At 35.9% G+C, this 25,473-nt stretch overlaps 1 protein-coding gene across 1 annotated transcript in view; it reads right to left on the reverse strand.

Moving 5' to 3' along the window:
* The window catches only part of PTPN4 (protein tyrosine phosphatase non-receptor type 4), a 114,405-nt gene that overhangs the window by 12,598 nt on the left and 76,334 nt on the right, over positions 1–25,473 (reverse strand). Inside the window, 14 exon segments of the mRNA XM_032216419.1 lie at positions 911–1,077; positions 4,427–4,583; positions 7,903–7,959; positions 8,047–8,130; positions 9,058–9,223; positions 11,770–11,928; positions 13,641–13,775; positions 17,458–17,526; positions 18,491–18,561; positions 18,563–18,664; positions 22,554–22,604; positions 22,606–22,618; positions 24,969–25,009; positions 25,011–25,058. Coding sequence (XP_032072310.1) covers positions 911–1,077; positions 4,427–4,583; positions 7,903–7,959; positions 8,047–8,130; positions 9,058–9,223; positions 11,770–11,928; positions 13,641–13,775; positions 17,458–17,526; positions 18,491–18,561; positions 18,563–18,664; positions 22,554–22,604; positions 22,606–22,618; positions 24,969–25,009; positions 25,011–25,058 — 1,320 coding nt within the window.

The following is a 25,473-nucleotide window of genomic DNA, read 5'->3' on the forward strand; positions in this document are numbered from 1 at the left end:
TCCTGACCTCTGTCTCTTTCACTTCCTGAGTGGGAATCCACCAGTTACTTCTTCTGAAATAATCATATAGTTTGGGCTGATTCAAGTTGGGAAATCACAGAGTCCTAAACATACCCTGATGGCTAAGCCTTAAAAGGCTTTATAAATTAAAACTAACATTTTAAGTTTCACTCAGAAGTTTACTGGTCCACAGCACAGCCTCGTGTTAGTGAATTCATGGGCTGCTATGTTCTGGACTATTTGCACCTTCTGAGTGGTTTTAAAAAACAGCTCAAAGTACAATATGTTACAATAGTCCAGATGGATGGTGATAACGGCATGAAACATTGTAAGGTCCTCCCACACAAGATAGGCCACTATTGTAGCATTTCTCGCTGTTCCCTCCCATTCATCTGAACAAATGTGGCCTTTTTGCAATATCAGATATTAAAGAACAAACAAATGAATAAAACTGAAAGTGCAGTCCTGAAAAAATAAAGTATCTTCCTCTGCCTTAAAGCATGCAGTTTAGATTACACCAAGGTAATATGTGATCTACATTTGCAGATCTACATTTCAATGTGCTTTGTAATGGATACATATATTTATATAGCTTTAAAGTAACTCTGTTCTCACTGAATAATAATATTCATATTTTATTCAATTGGGAATGTATATAATTCTAGCTAGGGAACATTCAGAGAAATGTACATTTATATTAAAAAAAAATCCTTTAATGTGAGGACTTAGATTATTGGATAATTATGCTATCCTGTTTTTTTTTAATCTAAGAAAATAATTTCAATGAAGCAATGCAAATTGTTTGCCAAATATTCCTTACCCTAAATTGAACCTGTGGCTTTTTAAAAATCCAAAATTCTCAACTAGAAGGTACACAGACAAATATAATATCTACAAATAAATTACTTACATCAAATTGAGCCAGGACTGTTCCAGTGATAAGCCCTTCCGCTAGTTGAAACATTGATTCTCTCAGAGCATTGTCATCCTGGTGAATTCCATCAAGTGGGGACTTGTCAGGTATGTACTGGAAATCTGGCTCACTTTCTAGCTTTTCTTCTACTACTTCGTAAACAGCTATAATAAACCAAAAGTAGCAGAATTATTAAGACAAGGAGTCAAGTTGTACTGCTTGGAAACAAATATATTTAGGTAATGCTTTTGTTGAAAATGCGACATTACAGCATGGTATAAAAGATCTAAATATTGTGAATAAAACTAGGTGTGAGGATACTGATTAATTTTTGTTTGGATTTAAGTGGCACCTTTTTGTATACAGAATTCTACTGCAGATGACTATTAGCATATATCGGTAGAGGAACCTAGAAACATGAGCTTCAAAATAACATGAGAGAACAGAAGTAGTGCTATTTTAATACTTTACATGAGAAACTCACTGCCTTTGGCTCTCTCCATCTGATAGCCAGCTGGCAGCATACTGCTGAACTTTTTGTCTAAACTGTTCAGATAAGAACTGGTGCTTGAGCTCTTTTTCCACCTTCCTTCTCCATTTCCCCTTCTTTGGGTATTCCATTTTAGACTGGAAACTGGGAGACAGTGACTGATGAGCACTAAGCTAGAAAGCAGGAGTCTGTAAGTTCAAGTCCCATTTTAGCCATGAAAACCAGCTGGGTCACTGTCTCTCAGCCCAACTCACCTCACAGGATTACTGTTATGGGGAAAATAGAGGAGAAAGGTGTATTGGATATTGTTCCCTGTTTTGAGTTATTTGTAAAAATAATAAAGGCGAGATGCCAACAAACACATTTGTATATTATTCTTGAAATTTTTACTATCCTTGCAAAACTTGAAAAATGCTCCAAATAGGGTCAGCATCTACAACCTATCTACCTTTAAGTGGGCCTTGATTTTGATCTGCAATCAAGTATCCTGATACTAAGGAACATGGCATCTTTTCCAGCCCTTCCTCACATCAAGAGAGTCCATATTAGGGTTTACTCATGAGTCACCACTATCATCATGGAGCCTTCAGTTATTTCTTCAAACTTCTCTGCAAAGTAATAATAAAGCTAACAAGATATAAACTTTTGACTAACAAAATGATCTACATCATTTAGCCAGATGCCATTATCCTGTATCTAGACTCAGTCTTCATCCTCAGCTAGAAAAAATAGACATGGCTGGATGTCTCAGGATCTGCTTGTGAAGAATACAGGACTCTGGAGTCTTTGAGAGCCTCCTTGCAGGCTTGCCAACTATGAAATCCAGATGACTCAGGGCTTGCTCAGACTAACTTCTGAAATTCAGAATAAGTCATCCCAGAAGGAATTATGGCATAGTCCAGTAGAAGTGCAAGTATTTCAGGTAATTACTCTCTCTCTATCCTTAGAGTCTTGAAATCTGTTTCAGAGGATTCCTTTAACCCTTTACAGTAGATCCGGGAATCACACAGTAGAGAAGCATCTCCCACCCAAGATTTGAGCAGGCAAAAAGAAAGGATGTCATTTTTACTAATGTCATGTTATTATCATTTAACAATTATGCTCCATATGTTTCCTGTCTGAAACAGCATGCATTTGACATTTATGTGGCAGACAGTATTTGTGGAAAACAAGCATATTTTATTAATACTGGTTAGAACAAAAACAAAACTGAAAAAAAAATGTGGAGGAGGAAATTATGGTTTTTTGCTTTTTAATTTGAAATGTTTTCATTTAAACTAATGTTGCTTTTAGCAGTTTGGCAAGTTAAAATAGAATACATAATCAAGTTTCTTTCTAATAGCCACGATATAGAAAATTGAATTCAAAACACCTACACAAATAATGGATTAAAATTATACACTCTTGTTTGTTGACCTAATTCAGCAATTTCAACCTGCTTAGCTAGTTTTATTTCTAGTTATATTTTTCTACTAAATGTTCCTATATTGACACTGAGCAATAAACCAGAATTAAGTATCTCATACTCAGCCAACAAGATGCCACAATGGTTTATACAAAAGTTCATTAAGAAAATGTTATATTCATCTGGCTTAGAGAAAAAGTTAAAAATGAGCTACTTAAATGTAGAATGCACTGGTTCAGACTATAAGTCACATTAGGTTCAATGAGGCTTGCATCCAAAGAAATGAATGTAAGACAGCATTCTTAATTTTGGAACACTAACTGCCCAGAGCTAAAGCAGCTATAAAAAAATAAAGGAAGCTTTTTTTTTATAAAAAAAAAAAAGTGGAAATTTTGCCTAAATGATGAAAGCACAAAGCTCTGTAACTTCCATTAAAAACAATAAGATGAGCAACAATATATTGGTACAAATAATAAAAGAAACGGTTATGAAAAGATCAGAAGCAGGAAATAGACAAGAAAGGGAGTTCTCAAAGGATAATAAAATTTGAATGAAATAATAGAAATAACTGTTAGAAAACATGCATTCAAAATATTTATAATTTCTAGCTACTCATTTCAGTTAATAACACATGAAGAGAATACAAAATTGTAGCAAAATGCTCCAGGGAAGTGAATTTCTTCTTTAGTGGAAAGACAAATATTTCTGGATTTTTTAGGAGAAAAAATAACTTATGAAAAGATACATTAGATATATGCATATTATTATTAATGAATAAGCTGGAAACGTTATCTTTACAGATGTAAAATTATCTCTCTTTAAGTTTAGTTTGTGTATGATTTTACTATTATAATAAAAAAAAAAATGTATGCAGTATATAGAACTAAATAAAGATTCTAAGTGGTGTTTTTAAACTAAACAATTATTCCAAAGTAATAAGGAATAAAACAAGGAGTCCATGTGGATTTTACTCCCCTAGTTGTTGCTGACTATAGGGTGTGTGTGTGTGCTCATCTCAATTTCAGGGCCACTGAGTCGCCGAATAAATTTACGTGGTCATGTGGATACCATGACATAATGGACACTGTTACCTTCTCAATAAAGTGGTACCTATTTATCTACATTTGAATATGAAGTGGTACCTATTTATCTACTTGCATTTGCATGCTTTCAAACGCTAGATTGGCAGCAGCTGGGGCAAGGACAGGAGCTCACCCTGTCACGTGGCATTTGGGTCTCGAACCTGGCTGCTGGTTTTCTAGCCGGCAAGCCTAGCATCTTAACCATTGAGCCACTACACCTTACTAATAAAGCATAAAGATGAAAGTACATTCCTTCTTATATTGTGTAGGTTGAATTAATTTGTCATATCTAGAATGTTCAACAGTCTCAACATTTGAGCAGATTAGGACAAATATAATGTTCACATAACTATGTAAACATTGTGTACCCTATTAGAGGGCAAACACTGACTTGGCTATTTTTCTTTTTTATACAGAAACCCAGGTGATAATTTACATTACATTAAAACTATGGGTATATAAGAACAAATGTTCTAACAAAAGCATAGTGTAACAGGGAAAAAAGAAGCATGTTTTGTACAGGTAAAATTACTCACCATTTGGTCGAACAAGGAGTACAAGTTCCCCTGAATGCCGCTCACAGCTAGCTTTAATAAACATAACAACTTGATCGTGGGTGTGTTCTGATATATCCCTGCCATTAATCAATACAACCTGGTCACCTTCATTCAAACGAGGGACACAAACATCTGCCTGCAACACGAAACAAAGTTTTATTCTAGCGGATATGAGAAGTGTCTTTTCTTTTTAAATTAACTGATGAAAAACACAAAATGGAGATACTGAAAAATTAGATATAATACTAAATCACAGTCCAGTGTACAAATATCCATACTTGTTTAATATACTTTTCCCACTGGAGTAGTTGTGAGAAAGATTTTGGAAGCTTTCACTTTTTTTATCAATTGCAGATTTGTAGCAGCATGTGAAAAGTAAAAGCATCAAATAATACTTTTTGAAATGGACTTTTCTTCACTAACCATAATTTATCAAAAACAGATTGAGCTACACTTATTCAATAACAGAAGCTTTTAATATTTCCCTCATGGCTGTGTTTGAAGAGGAAAAGCAGAAGAGTACACTCAGTATCATAATATTAAGTTATGTACTTCAGAGTTACACATCTAAATACAACCGTTAAATAATCCAGTTTATGTCATATCAAAAGAACAGACACAAAAATATTGCTTACTTGTTCATTATTTACTTTTTATATTTATATATTGCCTTTTCAGAAAAAAGTTTCTGACACTTCTTTAGATTGTCCTAATAAGTTCTTAAATATTTTTTTTCTGTTTAAGAATAAAGTTGAACACTGGAATAAGGAAAGCTAGGTGAATGAGATGGATAAAAAGATAGGTCCATTCTATCTGATGAACTGCCTTGTCCTATTAGGACAAGCCCATCCTACTCATGCCAGCACAGAGGGCCTACTTTGGGTCCTATTGATCAAAGAACTCCAAATATTGGGATCCAGACGAGCCTTCTCTGCCATAGAGCCCGCACTTTGGAATATCCTACCCTGTAAAGTCTGCTCTCACCATTCTATCCTTCCACAAGAATCTGAAAACCTGGCTCTGCTGGTTGACCTGGGGACCAAAGGAGGAGTACCACACTAGACTGATAGTAAACCCTTGCTACCTGCTTTTCCACCCATCTATTTTTGGGTTATCATATTGATATATTCTAGTTGTGTTGCTTTTTCATTGTTTATTTTATGGTTCTATTATTTTATTTCTGTCCTGTTTACACTTTCATTTTCTTTCTTTTTATTATAGTAACCCACTTAAGAGTAATCCCATGACAAGATAGGTGGCAAATATATTTAAACAATAAAACAATAAAAAAAGAAAATTGTACAGTAACTTTTCTGAATTCTCTGATGTAATCGTTTAACGTATTATTCACATATCACAAACAGAAATTTTGACTGTTCACTAGCAAAGCACAGAATAATCTATTTAATGCAATAGAGATTTTAACTGAACTACAATAAAGATAATCCTTTATCTATCCCTGCCCGATCTTTAAGGCAAATGTTAAGGTTAGCAGTCTCTGACTATCCTGACTTCCATCAATTTGTGTAATGTCATCTTAAAAGAATATAAATAAGTGGGGATCATCACATTTTAAAACATGAAAAGTACTTATTTTTCTTTATCTGTTTAAAGTTCCCTGAATTCAGTTTTATTGGAATACACTCAAATATTGTATTAGAGAGAGAAAAAACATTTTCTCTACACTTTCTATACCATTCTTAATGTTGCATCCTTACCCAATGTTCACTTTACCCACTGTGTTTTGAACACATTGATTAAGGATTACATAAGATCTTATAGAGCTGGGAAATTATAGAGCTGGAGCACGGTGAGTATAAATACTTTACAGTATGGCATCTGAGGGGACCTAAATACAGTAGACCTTCTGTCCTGACCATAATTCATTCCGTAACTTTGGTTGTAACCCAATTTGGTTGTGACCCGGACCTAATTTTTGAAATTTGGCACTTACAAAAAAATTGGTGCAGAAAGGGAAATGGGCTGCGAAAAAAAAATGTGAATTTTTTGGTGGGAACTCGATTTGGTCGTGGTCAGAAGCGTTCGTGACCAGAGGTTCTACTGAATCTACAAATGTGGTCCTTGACTTACAAATGCAATTGGTATCAGATTTCTAGTAGTAGTTACGTTATTATGGTAGTAAATCAAAGCAACATGACCAGATTTTATATTTTTACTGCTATCATTATGTGAGCCATCATGATCCTTAAGTGAATCTATGGTCATTAAGCAAACGCCATGGTAGAAATGAGAACTCCTCTTTCTGGATAGGTTTTTTTTTTTGCCAGAAAGAGGAAAAAAACTTCGGAAATCACAGTGATGTGACCATGGGATGCTACAACCTGATCCTAAAAGTGAACTGATGCCAAGTGCCCAAAATATGCTCTTGTGAATGTGGGGAAGGTGTGTGTGGAATAATAGTTTATGACATCCAGAAGTGCTTTTTAGTCATAAAACACTTATTCTGGTCTCATTGTAATTTCAGTTATTAAACAACAAGGGACCATCTTGACTTATATTACAAATTGATAAATGTATAAAAGAAGGGGGAAATTATAAACCAAATACCAATATACTTTTATGAGTAACTTCTTTTATGTTCCATTTTATTTTTATTTTTTAATATGTATAAACCTCTAGTAACAATACAACAAAGACCATAATATTAAGGATTACACTTAAAATGGAAACCTTCATTATATTTAATGCATTTTGCAGGTGTTAGTGCTACACTTGATTCTTTTTTATATATATAAAAAATCTTTAAATGTTTAAGTTTCCTAACTCATCACAGTAGTAATAATCTCTGGTTAATATAAGCAGTCCTTGCTTCATAACTGCCCCGATAAGTGACTGTTCAAAATTATGATGGCGCTGAAAAGGTAACTCTATGACCAGACCTTGCCCTTACGCCTCTCACAACATCCCTGAAGTCACAAGATCGAGATTCTGGCACTTCACAACCAATGGACTGTCACAGCATCCCATGGTCACCTGACTGCCATTTCAATGCTTTACAGTTGGCTTCTGACAAGTAGTCAATGGAGACACCAGCAGTAAAATCACAAGTCACAGTCTCACTTAAGAGTTGTGGGTGATTTGTTTAACAACTATGGCAGCAGTGAGATCATTAGCATCAATTAGTTAAGCAAGCACCATCTTTATTACATAAATACCACTGTACCTCAATTATATAATGTATTACTTGCATCTTATAATACAATAAAATACTTAAAAAAACCCAAAACTAATAACTAGGAACTTTAAAAGACCTCCTTTGAGTAGATATATATAAAGTAAATTATAATTCTTACATCCCAAGTTTCCATTTCCAGTGTTAAAATAATGCATCAGAATTCGCTATTATGAAAACAGTTGTAAAGAAATAAAAAATTAAACAAAGTACTGCATGTTAAGCATATACATCATTGCAAACTTTCTCTAGTCAGACTTACAGGTGTTCCGGGAGCCACCCTAGACACTATGACAGGCATCTTCTGGTCATATCCACCCTTTGAGAGAAACATAAATAATGAAAAAATGAAAAAAAAACCCTCAAAGTATTAAAGTAGCCAAAGATATAATAAAATTTTTAATACCTTTACATTGAAACCAAATCTGCCATTTTCATCAGGTCTTATTCTGATCAGAACAAGATTGTCATGAGGAATCCCACCATTTGGCTGCAAATGAAAACAAAGTAATTTGGGTAATGAAATCTCGATTAAAAAAAAGCAAGCTCAGAGAGCACCAAGGACCCCTCAAACAAAGTATTGTTTACACTAACGCCAACTTCTTTTAAAGAGCCACAGCTGAATTTTTAAAAGATCTATAATTTCTAAACGGATTATTTTCTTTTCTTCTAATAATTGGAACTCAATTGTTTTTCATGGAGTTATGATTATGCAAGCACAAAATTGCATAGGGAAGATAGAAAGAAAATATGTAATCTGATTTTAAACATACTGAGCTACATTGGAAAATAAACCAGCAAACATAGGTTGAGTCCTTCTGCTTCTCATAATCTTTCAGTTTTCTGAAACAGACTTTAGATATGTCGAGAGGAAGGAGAAGCTTTTCCTGACAGACAGACATAGCTGAATGTTCAAAAACAGGGATTCAGTATTTGGGATGTAAGATAAGTGTCTGCAGATATAGTTTATTTAGTATAGCCTTTATTGTCATTGTACAAAATAAATACAATGAAATTGGTTATCACAGTATCCCACTGCTAGGAAAGAATGGTGTGTAAAAAAAACAAAACAGAAATATATAGCTTTTTCCCCCTTCTGGACAAAATCAAAGGGGTTTTTTGGTAAGGTTTTCCAGAAGTGATTTGCCATTGCCTCTTTCCTAGGGCTGAGAGAAAGTGGTTGGCCAAAGGTCACCCAGCTAGCTTTGTGCCTAAGGCAAGACTAAAACTCTCCTGGTTTCTAGCCTGATACCTTACCCATTATATCAAACTGTCTCTCCAATATGTAGCTAACGCAAATTAACATACGAGTATCATTTAACAGATTTATTAATTACAATAATTGAAATCAATGTACATAAGCCATATGTACTGTTTTAATATATTTCAATCAAACAAGTGTGAAAAACTCCCTTACAGTAGATTTTTCAGGAGACGAGGAAGAATCATCATCATATGTTTCATTTATATGGTTATCCAATTCTATCTGTGAATGTGAATAATGAATTTGGTTCCAACTATTCTTTTTAGATTGTTTAGGTGGCAGTGCAGGTGGTTGGCCATCTATAGGGGTCTCTTGAGACCTACATATAACATGAAAAAATAAAAAGACATGTTGAAAACTTATTTACATGTTAAAAAGAATGCATCTCTAAGACAACCCAGAATATGGGTGTGTGAATTATATTACAAGTCATAATCGACATAATAACCAACAGAATAGAAGACAGTATCTAAATGTAACATGATTAGAAGCTGGAGGGGGGGAGGTAGGTTTCATATTTGCTTCTGCCCACTGCAGCCCACTATATCTTTGAGAAGATTTTTTTAGAAAAAGCCAAGAGACCCAAGAAGGACTTCATGTAGGTCGTAAGGCATTGCAGTGGGAAGAAATCAGGTAGCTATAGTTTATACAAGAGCTGTAATTTCTGCATATAATTTCTCAATATCTAGACCAGCCTTTCAGTGAAAGCACTAATTTTTGCATATTGTTTATATTCATGATTCCAATTGCAAATTAGGACCTTGCAATAAAATGTTATTTTGTGCTCATGTGGTTTCATACTGTTTTATTTCCCTTCACTTCAGTATACAAATCTGATCAGTTTTTCAGTCCCACTTAATATGTTATAGATTTTTCCTTTTATGTTTTTCTTTCAGTTTATGTGCAGGTATCTATGTCTATACTTCTGAGCTTCCCAGAACATAGTAATACCTTTCTCTTGCAAAGGATAGTTTTTACTAAGTATCTACAGACATATACATAGGAAGAAGGCTGCATAATACCCTTATTTGTAGAAAGCCCTCCCCCCTTTAAAAAACATACTATTTTAACTAATATTCTTACATGAAAATGTAAAATTAAAATTAGGGTCAACAGAAATAATTCTTTTTAATAGAATTATTCTATATATATATTAGAGAAAGAATTTTGTTCTAAAAGCTTAATTCTACCACTTTTTATTAGGCCGCATATATACTTTATATTCCACTACAGGGTTTCCAATGGTATTTTAAACACCTAGTTTATGTGCTTGCATGACAAAGAATAGCTGATTTCCTTTCATTAGGAAAAACATTTGGGTTCCCTGTTTGGCATTTTCCAAAAAGGGGGGGGGATGGATATTAATGCTGTTTGCGGCAATCTCAGTTTAAATGACAGATCAGTGTTTCCAGATATGCTCAGGAGGAAGGGGAAGGAAAAGCACAAATGGTTACACCATAAACCAGGTATGACAGATGACCCAAACACACCTATATCCACCGTTACTGAAATCCAAATGTACTAGTAGAAATCTTTATGAAGTAAAAGATAATGTTCAAAGTTGGCCTGATAATATATTATTATTTTGCAATTTGACAAGTCTGTGCAGTAATTCGTCTATAGTTTACACAAGATTTTAGAAATTCATGTATCTAAAGTCTTAATGACAATTCATTAATTCACACTGCGAAACTGAAAATTTCAATATAATTCCCACAATAGTATATTCAGGTAAAAATAACCAAGGCTGTCACTGACTCGTTTTCAGACTCATTTAAATTAGCAGGCTTGTGAGTTCACTATTCTCATATAGAAATGCAAGGTACAAATGATTTCATATATTGCTACTACTTTACAAACCAGTATGCATTACTTAGCAACTGTTCTCAATTTTAATGCTATGGAACATTTCCATTACAACATAATAATATCCATATCCAGGATATTATCGTGTTTAAATTCTTTCTTTTTCAAATTGATACAGTAAACAAAATTTACAACATATACACAAAACTGGAGTAATATAATACTAGGCTTCCAATTGTAATACATTGTAATGTATTACCATAATAAAGTGTGAGGATTAAGAATAAACTAGAAAAAAACTTCCTAACTTTATATTTGCCCAGTTAGCTATTAATTTTCTTTGAATGTTTAAAATGATGGATATATAAGTGGAATACTTTGAGTGCAAGTACATAGTTTCTGTATGGTTTCCTTCAACAATGTGCATAATCAAATAAAAAAAATGAAAATTTCTTATTCAGCCAAGTGCTATGTCACACAAATCTGATACTGTATCATCCAAGGTTATTATATTTCTTAAACACAAGTAATGTATTAGTACAATATATATGGATTCCTCTAATTTTTCCAAAAACTTCCTTAAAAGATTAAATCTGTGGTATTCTAACACATTAATATTGAGTCATGACCCATTTTATTCAAGGGAACCATGAGAAATCATTTCTAATAATTGTTTAACACATATTTAATATTTATATGGCTATTTCAGCGTGCTATCTTACACTGTTTAAAAATATTTACAGAACTATAAGGTAGATAAGTATTATCTCCAACTGCACAAATGTGTGTGTGTGTGTGTGTGTGTGTGTGTGTGTGTGTGTGATATGGTTGATAGATTGCTTATATGAAGCTACCTTATACATTTATGAGATTTGCTATTATTATGCTATATATTTATATTCTATACAAAATTAGATCCCTTATGCTACTCTTGTTTTTACTTACAATTAAATATAAAAATGAGATCTGCCAACCTTATAGCTATGTGGAAGAAATATGGAAAGACTATATGTTATAGCAGTACAAAATGTCTTTCAGGATTACAAAAATCAAACTTACGGTGATGATTCTAGAATTATACTATTGGCCTGTGTAGAAGAAGGCGACCGATGATTTGCAAATACCTCACTGGGTGAAGTATGGACTACATGGTCTACTAAATGTCCAACTGAAGATGGCCGTAAACGGTTTCCCTCTTGAGTAAATGTAGAGTTGCGACTGAGCATGGAAAGAACAGTTATTCATTAACCTATTAGTAAATATTTGTAAGTTCTGTGCTTTGAAATAGTTTTACCAGCATTTCTAAGAAATAATCAAATCAGTTTCTATAAATGCTACTGCTTGCACTCCTAAATGCTTGCTCTCCATTGGTGTGAAAAGCAGTCAATTAGTAGTAATAAAACAAAGTTTGTAAGAAATATATTAGAAACCAGTAAGACATTTGTAACCACAGTACTGAAGGCTATCTGTAACACTTACTGACATCTATATAAATGATATATGTGTGGCATGCATCGATAGATAAGGAGCCAACATGAATCCTAAATGGTGTCCTAATATTACAGCCATTACTCCAGTACAAATATTTTTTCCTTCTGAAGGATTTTTGCAAGATATATATTTTTTTAAAAAAAAAACTGGTCTCCTTCCTTTTCATATAGCTTGCTAGAAAAAGAGGAAACTGAAAAACAGCCACAAAGAATAAAGAGGACCTCCCTGATTGTGGTTTAGCTTGTACAGGAAGTAAAATGCATTACCTTTATAGATAGATAATAGTATTTGTGCAGAGTTCTGAGTTCAGAAATATGGTTTTCTGCACTGATTCTGTAAGACTCACTATTTATGTAACTAAATTACTGGAAGTTCCATTTGAATAGAAAGAGAAACCTGGATAGATATTTTAAAACTATAGTTCAGTTATATAAATGCCCTGGATAAATTATAGGCTTATATAACTGAAAAAATGTGAAAGCACCCAGTTCCTGATTTAAATCAAACACAGATTGCCGTTTTATTTAAGTCCTAGTTATCTTAAATCTATTGCTTATTTAAACAAATCTCACTTTCCTGGTTCCAATTTTCTGCTCCTCACAGCAGGCTAGATGGGATAAACCTACATTACCTAAAGTAAACCCCGATTAGCTACATTGTGCTAAATTATGCTGTGATATAATTTTTAAGAAAGACACAATGTAACCAAGAAATGAAAGGGATAAACCTTACATTATTAAAGACAAAACACTATAGTTTTAAATTAATTTCAACAAAATAAGTAATATGACTTGAATGATGCAAAATACAATCAAATTCTATGTGTAGATGCACTTTCTTAGGAGTAAACCTATTAATTACAATGAAACTTAGATACAAGAGATATTATACAACTTACTCTATATAACACATAGAAAATTTGTTCAAAGATGGTTTAAATATAGTTAAAATTAGGTGTTATACACATATTAAAGACAATTTTCCCTCATCCTTAATGATGCTTTATATTTACTTCCTGCATAAATAAAATCTGTCAACTATATGTGAAAAATATTCTGAAATTAGCTATAACTAAATCAAGATTCTTTTTTTTTTCAACCATGGCTATACTGTAAAATGCTCAAAGGGGACAAAGTTTAATTATAATTCTGAATATTATCCTATTAAAGTTAACATGCTGTTTACATCTCACAGTAAAGGGTACTGAATAAAATTATTATCAGTAGGAAGTTTTCTTTTCCCAGAATGAAATTGGGGAATGCAAGCCCTTAAAAAAAACTAATATATTGAGCTGTTAGCAAAATCCTGCCTGTTATATGTGTGTGCTTCACTATGATATTATTTTAGCACACCAAGAAATAATGTTACAATGATTTACTTTTATTAATCAAATGAGAAACAGGTAACTTGTTGTAAATGGATTATTCAACTTTACTTACTGATTAGGGGTTCCAGGTGGAGAACGGGATGGTAAACTTTGAGTTTCTAACCTGTCATCAGACAATGAATTTCTGCTGACGACCTCCCAGTCCATCCCACTTATCAATTTGCGAGCCAAAGGTTTACTTGGGGATCTAAAACAAATTTACACAAAATTACGTAGAATGATGTATCTGAAACTACTAGAAATTGAAATTAAAAAAATAAAATAAAACTAGCCTTTTTTATAGGTACTGATATGCATGTTATTTGACCATTTCTTCCAAAGATAGACATATATTCTTATGGGACTATTTACAAGAGAGAAAAAAAGCCAAATGTAACAAGAAGAACTAAAGACAGAGCAAATTTTACAGTAATTCAGTATAGCTAAGGGATGAGAATTACCTACAGTGCCACATATGGGAGGGGCGGGGGAGGAAAGCTGTTTGTGAAAGAAACGGCTTCTTTCTTTTCTTTCTTAACTCTAAATTAGTCCCTCATTGCAATAACTTGCATAATTTACAGCTACATTCAAACTAAACAACTTGCAATGGAGAAGTCGATTCAACTTTACATTATTATTAATAGCATGGACACAAAAATCCAGATTTTTAGAAGAATTCTATTTCGAAATTACAAGCAGTGCTGCAATTTCAGGGCTTCAGATGTAGTGAACACACGCAACACAAAAAATAAAGATATGTGACACATTTATGCATTTAAAAACTCCAGCTCTGAATAAAATTTCAGAATTTTTACTGATTTAGCTGGACCATAGCTGAATATGACAATCAGTTTTTAAAAATCTACCCATAATGTAGCTGTGAAAGATACAAGTTATTAAACATTTTTCAATGATTCATAGAAACTGATTTAAATGAAGTGTGAGATTTATCTTACAGATTTATCTAACACAATCATTATAATATCAACTATATTTATTTACGCTTATGTTCATTCTTAGTATCCCTATGTTACTAGCTCAAATGTTATTATTTTCTAGACAAGGTTGTTTCAAAAGGTTTTTTTTTAAAAAAAAACTACTACCATATTGCTATGAGTTAAACCATTTCTAAATTGCTTTTAAGGACAACAGGGATAAGCACTGTTTTCTGCAAAACTTGAACTACTCATCCAAAATATAAGGAAAAAGAAAAAATATAAGGCAGCCTGGATAAAAATATTACCAACTTTTTGCAGATTAAATGAGTATGTATTTTCTTTCTAGGAATGATGCAACTCTTTGAAAAACTCACCTTAATGATCAAACAGAAAACTGCTTCAGTAACTTGATAAGCCAGGCAAAAACACTGAACTGTCAAAACTGCATTTAGAGCATTATTAAATGTTTGAAACTCACAGTCCCACCCACTCATGTCTGTTACCAAAACTTCCTGTTCTTTGTGGAAATTTCAAAGAAACATTTGCCTCATTACAACAGTATATCTTCTACTACCACAGCTTTATATAGTTTCCTCTTCTAATATCTATGTGCTTGAGAAACATTTAATAATTAATCAAAGACAACAACGGCATGACTGACAAGACAACGCTGACAATGCTCACTTTGTAAAGGTTAAGATCTGGGCACAAAAAAAGGCTCCACTCTCTTTTAGTGTAATCAAGACAACATTATTGAACCCTCAATAGTTTTTGTCATCTTCCATAAAATAAATACAATAATGCACTCTTCTGGCTTCTAGTCCTTCATTTCATAAAGTTTGTCTTTGGCATCTGCAACACATCTTTTCCTTTGGAAAATCCATTTAAAAAGACTTTCTTTCTTTGTATTCACAACAGCCTTTTCTGGATTTCCAGGGTAAGCATACGGGTAATCCTTGACTTACAACCATTCATTTACTAACTGTTTGAAATTACAACAATATTGAAAAAAGGGACTTCTAGCCAGTCCTTGTACGCATGACTGTTGTGGTCACATGACAAAACTTTGGGTGCTTTGCAACTATCGTGTATTTAGAAGGTTGCAATGTCCTGAGATCACAGGATCGTCATTTGAGACCTTTCTAGATGGTTTCTGACCATTGACTTTCTTAAGTCAATGAGGAAAGCTGGATTCAATTAATGACCATACAATTCACTTAATGACTGCAGTGCTTCACTTAACAACAGTGGCAAAAAGTTGTAAAATTGAATGTGTCTCACTTAATGACCACCTTACTTAGCAACCGAACTTCTGGTCCCAATTGTGGTTCTTTCTAGGGATTATGATTACCAACTAGTGTCAGGCCTGCAGTTATATCCCTTTTAGGATCTTTGGCCTGCCACACTCTCTCTTATTTCATTATGCTGTTTCATTAGTGTAGCAGTTGGGAGGGGGGAATAGAAAGGAGTAGAATTGTGGAATGTGTTGCTGTCATTCTTTTCTAGAAGCCCAAGGTCATCTTTTGTCTCCGCACCTCTGCACCTGACCGGAAACAGCTGGGTGGAGATGCCAGCGTGGAAGAAGATTGGACCATGTGATGGATTTGTGGGTGTGGGGACAAGATCATGAACTTTCAACTGGGTGGGAATCCTAGGTAACTTCCAGAATTGGGATTCCACAGATGTGCTAAGATGTCTGACTTATTAAATTGGAACTTTAAGAATCGTTTGCCTTGGACTCTGATTTAATTCTGCATACTTGGAACACTGACAACTAGCTTTTGGAATCCTTAGACTGGTTCTGGTTCCTTCTCTCTTCATCTGCTCTGCATGGTCTAGGAACACTCCTCTCTGATCCTGAGAATCCACTCGCCATTTGATTCTTCCTTCATCTTGAGACATTCAAACTTTTCACTCAATTCCTCCTGCCTGGTTTTCTCCTTCTATCTCTCTGTTGCTTTCCTCCTTTTGCTCACTTTCCTCTATGGTAATCTTCAATAACATGACTATAATTTTGTTTTTTATTGCCTTTCACCTGAAATTGCTTTTGTTTTTACTACTGGTAACCATAGGGGAATGCTTTATAATATAAAGGTGTACAGCATAATTTTTAGTGTCCATGGACTGCAAGTTAGAGAAACTGGGGCCAATAATAAGCAAGTCCAAATCAGTCCTTCCATTTTATTTTTTTTTGTGATTGAAGAGGTGGGATTTTTTATCTTTTTATTCAGTTTTCAGTTATTGCCTCTATTGATGGAAAATACTCAGAAATTATATTGCTAATTTTGGCAATGTGTTATTTTAAAGATTTCTTTTTAAAAATTCAGCCTTTATTACTTTATAAATAACTCAAGGTAGCAAACAGACTCAATATATCTTCATCTTCTTATTTTCCACACAACAACCACCCTGTGAGATGGCTTGAGCTGAGACAGAGTGACTGGTTCAAGGTCACCCAGCCAGTTTTTATGCCTAATGTGGGACTAGAGCTCACTATCTCCTGGTTTCTAGTGTGGTACCTGAACACTAGACCAAACGGATCTAGATAAAGAATGAAAAAATGGTCCACAATATCACTTTGAACTCTATTAATTTCTGGTAAGTCTATGACCTAAAGAGAATAGTAGCAGGAGATATTCTAGAAGAAGTTAACTGAACAAACAGAGAAAATTGGTTCAATATGTGTAAAGAATAAATGGCATTCTGAATTTTTGTGGATCAAGATTTCCATCAGATCTTACTCATCAATGCCGAATGTCTCAATGGGAAGTATGGCAACAACCCAGTCCTGTTCCTTCTTCCGTGTGTCTAAATTTTATGTGTCAAGAGAACTTCTATCCAGGGTTATTATTGATTGGTTATACCTAATAAATTTGAGAGTAAGGAGAAATCTAAATAAGAGGCTATATGAATATGTTTATCATACTGCATGTAAGTCACTTAATTGCTTACCTGGCAAACACTCTCTCCTTGTTTGCCCTTTCTTTGCCATATTGTACAGACTGGACTTCTGTTCTCCCACTGAAAGTGAAGCGTAATATTGAGATTGTAAAGAAAATAAGAAGTACTTTACTTGTCTGGAATAAGAAAACAAAAGAATTCCAAAATGAAGAGTAAAATTTATAAATGTATTGCCAGCAATAACAATGAGACCACCTTTCTGTAACCCTACAAATAATTCTAATGTATATTTCATATTTGTATGATTACTTTAACTGTACTGCACTTAGGGCTCTCTACCTGTCCTGAATTTAGCTAAGTCTTTAAAAGTGTCAGAGAACATCATCACTACAAATATAACTTTTAGTCAGGTATTTCTAACTTGGAGATTCTGAGACCTGAACACTGCTTTAATAGTCTCATTCCCATGATAATTATAGCAAGTCTTGGTACTACCTATTTCCCTCCTTGGTGTGGCTACACAAAGTAGTCAATAAGTTTTCCACCTCATTTTAAACTACAGCCAAATTGAGAGTGAAAAAAAAGTCACCAATGTATTTAGTTCAGACTAAACTAGTCCTTTTTCAGGAGTGTGATGTAGCAACCTCAGCTTTCAAACAAAATTCATTAGTCAGAAATGTGCTTGGGTGCAGTGTGGGTGACTAATCTGTGCCCCGAGGATGGAATGCTCCTGAAGTGTCCTTTTTGTAACCTAGGAGTCATGTATATGGTAAGCCTGCTGAAAGAGAGGTTTCCTGTTATATTATAGAAATATAAATACTGCAGGGTAAGCTACACAAATCAGTTTAAAAAACAAAAATATAAATAAAGAAAACTTCTAAATCTTCCTCTTGCACCCAACCTCATCTATGTGTATAATATATACTCCCAAAAATGTCGTGCTACTTGGCCATCAAAAGATTTTGCACATCTTTCAACTACCAAATAAAACTATGCTATTCAACAGCAACATTACGGTAAGTTTTCAACTTATTGAATATTTTATTATTCTTATATCCTCACATGAAATATAGATGCAACTTACCAGTACCGAAACTTTGACCCTAAAGTAAAATAATGTGCAAAAAAGTTCTTCTGAGGTGGCAGTGGTCTGTCCCAACCGGAAAAAAGTATGATGCTCTACACAAGCTTTCCATAAATTCTTACACGCTCGATAATTCACCATGTTGAAGCCCAATAAAGTTTCTCTAGATTCGTGCTAGAAAGAAACGATTAATATTTGTTAGTCAATTCCAAAGGACTCTTATTTAAGTATTACATGTATGTAAGATGGAGATACCACATGTATTATGTAAATAGTATTGCTTCACAACCCCCTCCCCCAATACAAACAACTTTTAATTGATAAAGTTTGGTGCAGGATTCATTAGAGTGAAACCAACCTGAGGTTTTGCACATCTTTGTGTAAGTAAGTAAATCTTTATTATGGTCAAAGATCAGCAATACACATTAGTTTTTACACTATGTTAAAAAATACTAACATTAAAATATAATTAAAAATATTGACATTAAAAGTGGATAATAACATAATGGTCCAAAGATTGTTAAAGGTATGTCCAGATAATTGGTACAAGATGGTACTATACTTCTGTAGCCATTTTTTTTCTTATGGACATGGCAGCAGCACAGAACTTTGCCACTGCATATGTGGTAACCGGGTTAGTGTCCTGCAGGAGAAAGCCTAGATAAAATGGTCTGCCCTCCCTGGCAATCTTTCTAATAAGGGGAGAATATGTGCAGACCTACAAGCTTCGTATAGCTCGCAGTGTAATAGTACATATGAATTATCTTCCACTTTTCCTTTACCACATATACAAACGCGTTCTGCTATAGGTGTTCTCTTATACCTGCCCTGAAGGAGTGCTGAAGGAAGAATGTTAAATCTGGCTCTAAATCTGGTTAAATCTGAAGAAAGCTATTCTTTTTGGGGGGGGGAGATCAGGTCATTTAGATATCTTGCCGATTCCCACACACCCTGTTTAATTCTGTCCCTACTGTGGAGAGGCAACCTATTTAGTTCTTCTTGGAACTCCATGTCCCTCATTCTATTAATTACTAGTTGCTTTGCTTGCTCAAAGCCTAGGGACATTAAGAATAATGGTGAGAGCCCATAAGAGCCCAGCTTGTGATCAATTGCCTGTTTCCAGGGGGATGGGAAATTGTCAGTCACCACTAGTGGGGACAGTCCCTCTGGAAAGAAATGCATTTTAAGCCAATAAATGATCATCATCTTCCAGGCTCTTACCTGAATTTGAGGCATGCCTGTCTCAATTCTTAACTAGGCATTTCGAGTTCCATTGGGTGCGGCTAAAATGGATTGCAGGAATTTAGTTTGTATGGTTTCTAGCGAGTTTCTCTTTGAATGGATTCCTGATTGTGCCCCGTAAAGAATTTGTGCCAATGTTTTGGCCTCAAAAGGTTTTAAGGCAGCAGGTACTAACTGACCTCCACCTGTATAAAAGAAATGTTGATTGCATTTGAGGACCTAATGGCTACTTGCAATGTATGATCCAGGTGTGCCTTCCATGTCCCTAGCGAGTGGAAAACCACACCAAGGTATCTAAATGTTCTAACCTGTTCCAAACTATATCCTTCTATTAGCCAAGAGTATTGGCTTGGTCTTTAAGCAAAAACTAGATTTTTTCGATTGGATGTGAGGGCGATCTAGCTGCGATATCTGTCACCCAGGGTTGACCGCCAGGGTTGATTCGGCTGATCTGGCTGGCTAGGCGGGTGTCCCTTGGTATTTGGTATTTATTATACATTTATAGGCTGCCCTTTTCCCTGAGGGGACTCAGGGCGGCTTACAGTAAAAGGGGAATGGGAGTGTAGGACAAATACAAAAAAAAAAGTGTGAACGAGAATAAATTAAACAGTAAAACACAACATTCACATCGACATTCGGAGGGGCGAAAGTAAACTTATCCCCAGGCCTGACGGGCTAGCCAGCTCTTGAGGGCTGTGCGGAAGGCCTGGACGGTGGTGAGGGTACGAATCTCCACGGGGAGATTGTTCCATAGCGTCGGAGCCGCAACAGAGAAGGCTCTCCTCCGAGTAGTCGCCAGTCGGCACTGACTGGCGGATGGAATACGGAGGAGGCCAGCTCTATGCGATCTGATGGGACGCAGGGAGGTAATTGGCAGAAGGCGGTCTCTCAAATAGCCAGACCCACTACCATGGAGCGCTTTATGAGTGGTGAGTAGGACCTTGAAGTGCACCCGGAGATAGACAGTTAGCCAGCGCAGCTCACGGAGGATCGGTGTTATGTGGGCGAACCGTGGTGCGCCCACAATCACTCGCGTGGCCGCATTCTGGAATAGCTGAAGTCTCCGGGTGCTCTTCAAGGGCAGCCCCATGTAGAGCATGTTGCAGTATTCCAGCCTAGAGATCACAAGGGCTCGAGTGACTGTTGTGAGGGCCTCCCGATTCAGGTAGGGCCGCAACTGGCGCACCAGGCGAACCTGGGCAAATGCCCCCCTGGTCACAGCTGAAAGATGGTGGTCGAAACTCAGCTGTGGATCCAGGAGGACTCCCAAGTTGCGGGCCCTGTCTGAGGGGTATAAATTTTGTCCCCCCAGCCTGAGTGATGGTACGTTGGTCAAATTTTGGGAGGAAAGCACAACAGCCACTCGTTCTTGTCTGGGTTGAGTATCAGCTTGTTTGCTCTCATCCAGTCTTTAACGGCCTCAAGACCCCGGTTCATCACGTCCACCGCTTCATTGAGTTGGCACGGGGCGGACAGATACAACTGTGTATCGTCCGCATATTGGTGGTATTTTATCCCGTGCCTCCGAATGATCTCACCCAGCGGTTTCATGTATATGTTAATAGTAGGGGGGATAAGACCGAACCCTGCGGCAACCCCATAAGTTAGGGGCCTCAGGGACGATCTCTGCCCCCCTACCAACACCGACTGCGACCTGTCCGAGAGGTAGGAGGAGAACCACTGCAAAACAGTGCCGCCCACCCCTATCTCCCGCAGTCGTCGCAGAAGGATACCATGGTCGATGGTATCGAAAGCCGCTGAGAGGTCAAGGAGAACCAGATGGAAGCGCGGCCTCCATCCCTAGCTCTCCAGAGATCATCGGTCAATGCGACCAAAGCGGTTTTCTGTGCTGTAACCAGGCCTGAAGCCAGACTGGAAGGGGGTCTAGATAGTCAGCTTCCTCCAGGTACGCTGAAGCTGGAGGGCCACCACCTTCTCTACAACCTTCCCCACAAAGGGGAGGTTGGAGACTGGACGATAGTTTATTAAGGACAGCTGGAATCCAAGGACGGTTTCTTCAGGAGGGGGTCTCACCTTCCCCTTCCTCCCTCACCGCTCCATGTGCATCCCTCCCGAAGCTGTACACTCGGTGGAAGAGGACAACCATCCCAGATAGGAGTGTACCGATCTTCGTCAAGGGTATACGATAGCTGCGCTCCCTTTCTAGAACCTCCAAACAAGCACATCTTTGTGCAATTTAGTACAGCTTAGTGAGCACCAAAAAAGGTAAATAAAATCCACATTTTCTTCCACCCCTGTCAATCTGTGTAATTTCTCTGCCATGGGTGATATATGAGCTGCCAGCGGTTAATGCTCAGAAGCAATTATCAGCTTCCTATCAGCCTAAGCCAGAGCTTCTGCTTTCCTAAAAGCTAGGAACCAGCAAGCAATAACAGAAACATTGTTAGATTAAAAGTGACAACAATCAGTAGACAGAGACCAAAGGGGCTGGAAGATGAAAGGCCACCCTGTCCAGGAGGAAAGTTTGTGACTACAGTCAGATTGATGATAGCAGATTGTAGCTTTTTAAAAAATCTTCCTCCCTCCCGCAAAAGGAGGTTATCAACAATTTCAGAAAGCTTCTTATCATCAGGCTGCTATAAACTAACATGTATGGCCTTTTTCAATCTCCCCCTGACTCTATGCACAAAGAATAATTTCAGCCAGATTTGCTATATTAAAAATAATCTAGCCTACCATTAGACAATTACAAAATTAACATACTTTTATATTTTAATCAGGTATGAATCTCTACAGAGACATTTTCAAAATAAAATATAATCTAGTATGAAATATATTAATTAGCAATATGAATACTCACCAATTCTTTTCTAAGTTGAATGAAAAATTGCTTGCACTTAAAAGAAATTTTTTATGATTTTCAACCTAAATGAAATAAAAATCACAATAAGCTAATCATTTTCTTCAGATGTATTAATTGGACAGAGATGGTAACAGTATTCACATTTACAAGACAAATATCCATCATTTCATTTACCTGTCTAAATCTTTTCCAACTTAAATTTTATTACTGTAGCACTATACCTCAAGACTATTTTACTACCAGAAAAACTTCAATTTCTTCTATTTATTTATTTATTTATTTATTTGTTCATTCATTCATTTTATATGGGCTGATCATCTCTTGATTATGTTTATCAAGATATAAATTATTTCTACATACAAAAGCTATGAATGCAGGAAATAGTTAACATATGCACATATTGAATTTAAATTTGTGCTGTTAGTACCTTCACTCATTCATTCACTGCCATATTGATTACATAAGCTGAGTGTTACATGTAAGAGGGAGAGTTTGGACATTATTCTCTGTGATTTAACAGCCAAGATTGGCAGGGCCTGCTCTCCTTCCCACAGCCTTCTCTGCTCTCCTGGGTTTATTGAAAGAAAGAAGGTGACTTTACTTGCATTGTACTAAGAATGTTATTGGTCATCAAAGAACCGAAAACACTGGAGAGAAGGTGGCATATTTGCTCTACTGTAGCTCATTATTATCATTGGAAAATACCATGCTGATGCATGAAAAACAGGGGGAAACAAAATCATTCAAACTCATCTTATCATGAGCAAGAAAACATTTTTTGAAGTTACATAATCTCTAATACCATAGGTCTTATTGGCTCAATAACTGGAGTACATATTAAGCAGAGATGAGGATGGTATAGTTATTCTAGCCCTGCTTGAACTCTTATATCATCAATCATGGTAGCCTTCTAAACCAGATAACAGGGTTGGGAATGGGAGACATGTTCATCAGTGGTTCTTCTCCTTCCTCCAAGGTCAATTCTAACTGGTGTTTGGGGGAGGGGGAATAGTGAGGGGAGAAGTCCAGTTTTAGGCCCTTGGTCTGTCAAGTACAGTAGGGCTCAACTCTCCCTGTTTCTATTTAACATTTACAAGAACTGCTGGGTGAGGTCATTTGTTGGCACAGAGCTAAGTATCATTACTATACATTGGTGTCTTTCCAATGCCTGGAGGCTGTACTGGCCTGGAGGGTAAAGATTAGTTTCAGCTCAACCCTAATGAGATTATGGCTGTGGGTTTTAGGATCCCTCATATCTGATGATCAGACATCTTTAACTTTGGTTGAGGTATTGAGGCAACATTCCCCCAGTCAGAGATAATGTGTAATCTGGAGGTTCTCCAGGAACCTTGGTTCCTACTCAAAGAGAAAAACATACATGCGTGCCATCTGCACCTATAAATCTTCCCAGGTAAGACTGGCCAGGAAATATAGCCAGATAAACTAGTTTTACTTTATTGTAAGACTACATTAATAGAATCTTAATATAGAATAGAAAGTCTGAAAGTAAAAATCTCTTGTTCTTTCCTTTACAGCATGAAAAGCTAGGGAGAATTACTTCTGAACCTCTTTCTCAACCCATTATACAGCTGCTAGCTATATCCTCTCTTATCTGTTTTCTGGGCAGCATTCTTCATCCTGTCTCTCAAGGTTTGTCCTCACATATAATTACAGGTCCTTTCCTAGATCAAAGGACACTGGTGACAACCACTAATACCTTGCAATGAGCTTTGCATGAGTTTGTCCTTAAAGAACATTTGGAAACTGCAATTGGTCAGGAAGGCATGCTATTGAATGCTGGTTAAAAATGTGTTCAACATGTTTTATCCCAAAACAAATTAGTATAAACCCTGCAGCATGTAGTATAAAAATATACTATATATTTTATACTATATACGAAAAGGTGACCAACTTAGATCTTATATATACTTAAAAATGAAAGTTATCACTCTGTAATAGTGGTGGTTTAACAACTACTCATCCAGTGAAGGTTTGAATACTGACTACACTAATGAGTCTTAGTTATGATCAGTCATGCAGTTATAGCCACTGCAGTACCCTGAAATCATGTTATTTACAAGTTGTAACCCATGGGTGTCAAACTCACCGTGTCACGTTGCTATCGCGTGATTTATTGCAACTTGCCCCCCTTCATGGAGTTGGGGTGGGCTGTGTGTGACGCATCCGGCCTATAGGCCACCAGTTTGACACCCCTGTTGTAACCTTTCCTGCAGCCCTCTGACGAATGAAGTCAACAAAAAAGGTGGCAGGATGTTGCAAATTGAGGTCACATGAAGTCCTTGCTTATGACCATATGTCCCTTAATGATGGAGTTCTAGTCCTATTTAGGTTTCATTCAGTGAGGAATATCTGTACAAAGGAAGTAATAATGCTTTTAAAACATATCCTTACCATGGAAAGGTGTTAATTCGTACCCTGTTCTTATAAATGAGTAATGCCTCCTGACATTACTCCAATCCTAATTTCATTATTACTTTGATCCTATAAAAAAGAACAAGAAATTATGAATACTTATTCATTTCTTGTGTGAGATATTACAACTTTTATCATCTGTAAGAAGCAATAAGTCTTCCTTGATGAGTCTCTAATGTCAATTTTCATTAAGGAAAACATTTTTGACTTAATATCATATTCTGGCTCTTTGCTTTCCTCATACTCTCATTATCAATCAATGTCCTAAGGTTCTCCTGTATTTCCCCCAATAAAGAACTATTCTATATCTATTTAAACCAATTCATTTTAAGGAACTACCATACAGAAGAAAATTAGAATCACAAAACTTGAAATAATATGGTATCCTGCTCTGTTATGAAAATACCTGTGTAAGAGGCCCTAGGGTTGCCAATGACAAGGGCCATGATGCTGGGCTGGGACCGCTGAGGCCCTAGGGGCGGCT

The sequence above is a fragment of the Thamnophis elegans genome, chromosome 1 (assembly GCF_009769535.1).
Source record: "Thamnophis elegans isolate rThaEle1 chromosome 1, rThaEle1.pri, whole genome shotgun sequence".
In the NCBI taxonomy this organism is placed as follows: domain Eukaryota; kingdom Metazoa; phylum Chordata; class Lepidosauria; order Squamata; family Colubridae; genus Thamnophis; species Thamnophis elegans.